Source organism: Corvus brachyrhynchos, unplaced genomic scaffold, assembly GCF_000691975.1.
Source record: "Corvus brachyrhynchos isolate BGI_N302 unplaced genomic scaffold, ASM69197v1 scaffold115, whole genome shotgun sequence".
Lineage (NCBI taxonomy): Eukaryota > Metazoa > Chordata > Aves > Passeriformes > Corvidae > Corvus > Corvus brachyrhynchos.
This window is the reverse complement of record NW_008239553.1, coordinates 4,960,925-4,967,277: the sequence shown is the minus strand read 5'-3', so window position 1 is coordinate 4,967,277 and position 6,353 is coordinate 4,960,925. Positions and strand designations below refer to the sequence as shown.

General features: G+C 42.2%; 1 protein-coding gene across 3 annotated transcripts in view; it reads right to left on the bottom strand.

The window, feature by feature from the left end:
• The window catches only part of LOC103620717 (1-aminocyclopropane-1-carboxylate synthase-like protein 1), a 25,296-nt gene that overhangs the window by 288 nt on the left and 18,655 nt on the right, over positions 1-6,353 (bottom strand). For 2 of the 3 annotated variants that reach the window (XM_008639393.2, XM_017742048.1), the window contains exons 6-15: positions 6,207-6,273; positions 5,648-5,745; positions 4,993-5,070; positions 3,882-3,982; positions 3,092-3,181; positions 2,083-2,128; positions 1,791-1,932; positions 1,087-1,229; positions 551-704; positions 1-338 (exon numbers count right to left, since the gene is read on the bottom strand). In XM_008639393.2, coding sequence (XP_008637615.2) covers positions 10-338; positions 551-704; positions 1,087-1,229; positions 1,791-1,932; positions 2,083-2,128; positions 3,092-3,181; positions 3,882-3,982; positions 4,993-5,070; positions 5,648-5,745; positions 6,207-6,273 — 1,248 coding nt within the window. In that variant the 3' untranslated portion in view covers positions 1-9. The other variant, XM_017742049.1, reaches the window with a different exon arrangement.

Sequence of the window (6,353 nt, the reverse complement as noted above, 5' to 3'; positions counted from 1 at the left end):
AGTCACTGCTCAGGAATGCCCCTGAAGGCACGCTGACCCCTGCAGCTTCCCCACCAGTTTGCTGAACACATCATAGATCTCTGGCTTTTCCTGGGCGAACTGCTCCGCTGTGTTTTTCTGTAGCCAGTCAGAGGAACGCATCTGTTGCTGCAGGAGGCCAATGAGGTCACCAAGGCTGGAGCTACTGGCACAGGTAGGCTCCTGGTGGCGGGATACAAAAATGACTTCATCTGTGCTATCTGCTTTGCCATCCTGATCTGATTGACAAGGCTGCTCCTTCTCCTCAGCCAGTATCTCCTGCTCACGCTCCTCCAAAACCTTGCGTATCCGTTGCATACCTGCAGTGGTATAAGGAGGAGAAACACTAGTGGATTAGTTTAAGCCATGAGTGTCTCCAAACCCACCAGATCCAGAAAAGGAAGATGGAAAAAGTGAGAAAAAACATAGAAGACAAGAGGATAATAACAGGCTCAGTTTAGGATTAAGAAGAGAAGGGAACAGTGCTGCAGAAATTGTGGTGGGAGGAAAAAGAGAAGAAAACATTACTCGCCTAACTGCAGCCGGTGGGTCTTGTCAGCAAAGATGATGCGGAACCATCCGGGTTCACTGCACTCAAAGGCTTTTCCGCATGACAGGAGGACCTTATTATCCAGAAAACGCTTCCAGAGCAGCAACTCCTCCTCAAATGTGCCTGTCTTAAGGTACTAGGAGAGTCATCAGAAAGGCCAGAGGTTAGTAACATATAGACTACATCACTGAGATCCTCATGAATTTGTGATTCCCATGAGGTCTGCAAAGGCCAAGGGAGACACCTTTTACCTCTGAAGTACAGCAGTTGTGATACAAAGGAAGAAATGGGGAGGGAAGTGGCTTGAGAGTAGTAAGATTCCTGCAAGGAGGGAAGTTCACAGATAGACGAATGGAAAAGAGTACACTGAAACATCTGGCAGTCCTTCCCCTTCCTCATCAGACAACAGATTTGTTAAAACAAAAAGCTTGTCACAGTATTAACCTTTCCTCTAGATGCAGTTGCACTACATGCCTGCCCTCACCCCAGGAGAAGCCTCAGTTCCTAAGACTACCAACCTTTCGGAAGTCAATCCAGACAAAGAAGCCTGCGTTGCGGTTGAGAAAAGGAACCCCAAGTGTCTTCAGCTCATCTGTCACATATGTATGGGCAGCTTTTAGGCGGGCATGGTTGGCCCTCAGGTACACCTGGTTGATCCAGTCTGACCAGAAGAAGATGATTAAGAAAAGCATCACAAACTGAGAAAGTATTCAGATCTGTTCAAGCTTCCGAAACAGTGTCTTTTCTCTGCTTCACACTTCACCTCCTTTTGTTTTCTGTTTCGTCAAATAACAAAAAGACAGGCAAGAAGTATTTTGCAGTTTCATGTCTGTGCAGAAGAGTATCTCCTTGACCTTCCTTAGTTGTCATGGACTGCTAGCATTCCATCCTGGGCAGAGTTAGAAGGCCACTCCCATTTCCCTTGTCCCACAAGCGTGTTTTTTGTTTCTGCTCAGCTGGTTCTATACAACACTAGCAATTTCTGTACAAATAGCTACCACACTTCTTTCAAGCTGCTCCTCTAACCCTGCTGATCAGGAGATCTGCAGAAATGGTCCTTTTCTGCAGAGCTGTCAGCCTCCTGTTGCATGGGCAGCTTCAGGGTAACAGAAGACTGTCAATTAAGCTGTACAAAGAGGAGACACTAAGGAAAGTAAGGGGAGGGGAGATCTTCCAGGAAACACAGAATGGCAGAGGATTGTACATGGAGCTACTGACTCACCTCTGTCTCTAAGCAGCTGTGCAACCTTGTGCTGGACAGGTCCACAAACCCCGTGGAAATAACACAAAGAAGCCACTGCATTAGCTACATCTTGGTTCTCTGTATATAAAGTACCAAAACGAATCCCAGAAACAGCAAAATCCTGAAGAGGACACAGAGAGACTACTTTACTACACTGAACAACTGGGATCCTATTACTTCTAACTTGATCTTTCCAGCATGAGGAACCTGAGGAGCCCAGACCAAAACCTACCAGCCACAAAGGCACAGCATGATAACAAGCAGCACTCACCTTGGTTATGCCCCACATCACGTGAGTCCGCTGTGGATCAGGCAATCTGTATGTAGAAGGATGCAGATGGGCAGTTAGTGTCATAGGTGCTGAAGCTTTTGGATCACCAGTGCAGCATTGCAGAAACAGAGAGGCAGCATTACACAGTGATAGACAGTGCACCACGGAACAGCAGTCAAGCAGGGAAAATTCAAATGTGACCTAACTTTAGAAGCTAGGAACCCCTGGGAAGTAGTTTTAGACAGAATCTTCAAATATTTCAGAGACCCAGATGCTTACAAGTGCTACATTTTACACACCGATTTCCTGAACATATGAAGCTCATACAAATCAGGCTTCTGCCAATGTATTTGTCAAGAATCAAAAGCAAGGTTCCTTTACATCTAAGCCCAGCAGCACTGAGCTAACACTTAACCAAGTATATTTTATTTCCTTGCAAATGAGCACAGAAAGAAAGCTAGCACCACTGGTGAAGACTAGAAATTAAAAAAAGAAATGAACCCTCAACACCCCACCTTATTTTGAAAAAGATATTAAAAGCTTTTCATCTCATTAAAACAATACCTAAAAAAAGCCATTATCCAGTCTGTAATACTACTGTGATCTGGGACTACTCTATGGAAAAAAAGGAAGTAAACAGCAACAAAAAGTCTTTGCAAGTATCAACATGGGAAAAAGATTTTTAGGTAGGAAGAAAAGCATCACCTTCAACAAATGAGAAACCTGTTTTCAGTTTTGGGGACTGCCATAACCAAATACTGATGCACACATTGAAAAGTATACCACAATAAAAAGCTAGCTACCATTTTTTACTTGCTAGATTGTATTGGACAAAATGCATTTGCCATTTAGAAATTGCCAAAAAAAAAAGAAGAAGAAGAAAGAAATCAATGTAAGGTGGATTTAGAATTTGCTAGCTCATGACTTAACTTCCAGTCACAAGTTCTCAGCAAGGCAACATGTTGAACTGTCACTGGAAGATGGCCAGGGAAATAGGAGCTGCTTTTACCTGTCCATGCCTAGGACACTGTGAAACGTGGCTGATTCATCAAAAACTGACAGCATGTAGATCTCATCTACTATCACATGCAATTCATGTCTGCAAAAGGACAAAATGGAGATTACAAAAGAAGGCTGCTTCTGGTTTAGAAGCAGAGACAAATTCAGGCCTGCAAATACTTGCTTTATACAAAGAAGAGGGGATGCCAAATTTTGCAGAAAGAAAGCAATTTTTCTCAACTTATCTATTTTGTGTACCTTGAAGTGATTTGAAGTATATGCACTTAACTGTCACCTACTGCAACCATATAACAAGACAAAAATCCTATCATATCCAATGTACTATTGAAAATTAATTCCTGTATGTACTACCCATGTAGAGTAAGTTGCATCACCATCCACTCAGCATCTCATAGATTCTGAATCTCAAATAATATTATGATCCATGATGAAGCTGGGAACCCATATTGATATACTTCCTTGTCTTTACAAATACAGAGAAACTGAGAGGAAAAGAAATCAGCTTCCTACCAGAGAAGCACAGCACCATAGTGTTTCCTAGGATTACTGAAAAATAAAACCTGCATTCTTTGATGCAAGCTGCTTTGTCACCCCAGATAACTGCATGGTCCATGTTCCCAGCAGTCCCCTCTTTCTTAAGTCCACCAATGTGTGTGAAGAATAGACTATCTGCCTGACTTAAAAGATATGCACAGATAAATTCAGGGACAGCAAGTAGTCCACCAGATTCTGAAAGCTGTATCTGACTCAGGATAGCTCAGCCTTCCAAAGTGACATACCTTTTAGCAAATTCCAGGTAATCCCGTAGCTCTGACAAGGAGTAGATGTCCCCAAGGGGATTTTGGGGATTCAGAAGAATTAAGGCTCTTACAGTGACACCCTGCAGAATGCAAATAACACTACTAAGAGAGTACCCATCATGGGATACATTTGCAGTCCCTCTACTTAAACAGTCCCTCACTTGAGTGTGACACAGGATTCCCCTGAAGCTTCCACCATGACTTTTCACCTCAAAGGTTAGATTCGCATGAGAAAATTTTCAGCCACATATTAAGATTTTTTTTTTTAATTAAATCATTTGTAAAGTGAACTGAGAAAAATATTAAAGAATTAATCTATGATTTTGAAAAGCAGGGATTGCCACCGCCAAGTAATTGGTTGCCATCTGGTCAACCAGTTAATGAGAAAGATGGTCTCACATGCTACCAGCATGGAAGCACTTTCTCTGAGCTGCATCAGTAATTGGGCAGTAATAAACTACTGAAGACTGTCCATGAATGTGGCAAGAAAGATGAGAATTTGAGTTAGGTGGATGCAAAGTGTACTCATTTAGAGCACACTTGACTGGAGATGTCAGAGCTGGTAACAATTCAAAGATGCAGCTAAACAAATATGAGATTTAGGACAATGCCAAACTTACAGACTAGCTCTTAAGAAAAGTGATTTTCACTTCCATTTTATCCTCTAGATTTTCCTCCTGTAAAAACTCTCAGTATTCTTAGTGGATTCATCTGCCCTGCTGTGTAGAGCAGTCAGTTTTCAGGTAACCCAGCTGGACTTTCTGAGGGAGAAACCCTGGGTAGTCCCAAATTTTAGCGCATGGCCAAGTACATTTTTTTTTTTGTTGATATGAATGGGTTCCAGTGCTTTGTGAAGGGTCTGGGTTATCCTTCCTGCTGTGACCAAAACTGGACAGACATAACACTGAGGGATTCCCCCTAGAACCGCCCCTGAGTCTGCAAGCAGCCTCATCCCAGTCAGTCTACAAGGACAACCAGAAAGCCAGGTGGTAGGTTTTGAAAATGTTTTGATCTTTAGGCCTCTTATGGGATGTGGTGTCTCCAATAGCTTGTAAACTTAGGTGGTAATGTGAAGCTCAGCTAGACTCACCTCTGCTCGGGCATCTTGCAAGGCTTTTTCCAGTTTTTCCACCGTAAGCTGAAAAGGCCGAGTGTTTGTTCCAGTAATCTGCAAGACATAAAAAAGATAAAAAAAGGCAAAGTTGTTTCTCTCAAGAGACTGCCTTGAGCCAATCCACTGAGAAATGTTCCCTGAAAGAAAATAAACCCCCAGCAATAATGACCTAGCAACCATATTCCTATCCTTTTATACGACAGACAGAATAAATAAGTCAATAAATAAAATCAAAGAAATGGCCATCAGAGGCTGGCCACAAACAGAATTTCCTTGCTATCCTTGAATAACTAAAGCAATGCAATGTCTCCATCTGCTCTTCCACCCTGGGGCCAGCTTCAGTAGGACAGGACATAGTTCTCTCTCCAAGGTTCAAAATAATCTGTTTTTTTCCTTTCAGGGACTCTTATTGGGAATAAGATACAAGAAAAGGACAAAACCGGAATCCAGATTTACAGTCTCCAATTACTTTCTTGTAAGCTACATGCATATTTTCCCAGAAACAAATAGTGAAAATGTCCACTGCCTGTAGTGTACCCTTGCTCTGAGAACTGCTTGCAGAGGTTCCCAAAGCTCAGAGCACTTTCCAGTTTAACTACAGAGGTTGTTATTCCCCTCTCTCAGATCTTACCTTACTGTCTAAATAGACATACACCAGCTTGACATTACCATAGAGGAAGACACTCTGGGTAATACCACCATAAAAGGGAGTAGCAATCAGAACAGCTTCTGGAACCAAGAAAACAAAGTTGGTTATCAACAGGTCACAGTCTTGTCTCCTAATGTGCTTTAGCTAAACATGAAAGTGTTTTTACAGCTGTGCCCCCTCAAAACACTGTAATGCTACTGCCTCTTTCTTTGCTTTATTTTTACATTAATTCTCTAATTTTCTGCAAGAGCCCAGGCAAACATGACTATAGCCCATGTCTAGTCTAGCAAACTAAAACAGGGCACCACAAAAACAGCGAAGGCAGACAGGGCAGGCATCAAGTGTGAGTGCATGACATCTGCAGACCATGGAAATAAAGAATTTCACAGCACAACCTTGCAGGAAACAAGAACTTTGCAGCAGGCCAATGCCAATTCCAATAGTTCACTTCTGTCTAACAGTATTTAAACAAAGTAACACATTATTTCCCAGCAGAAAAAAACCAAACCAACCCAAAACTATGTTCCAATCATCCACTTACCCCCTGGATCACAAAGGACTGTCGCTAATGCAGAAAATAAAGAGCCACAACCATTTAAAACAATCACCTAAGGAAGAAAGAGAGCAGCTAGTAATAAATCCATACATAGCAAGTCAACACTATAAAATAATAATTCCTGACAAAATC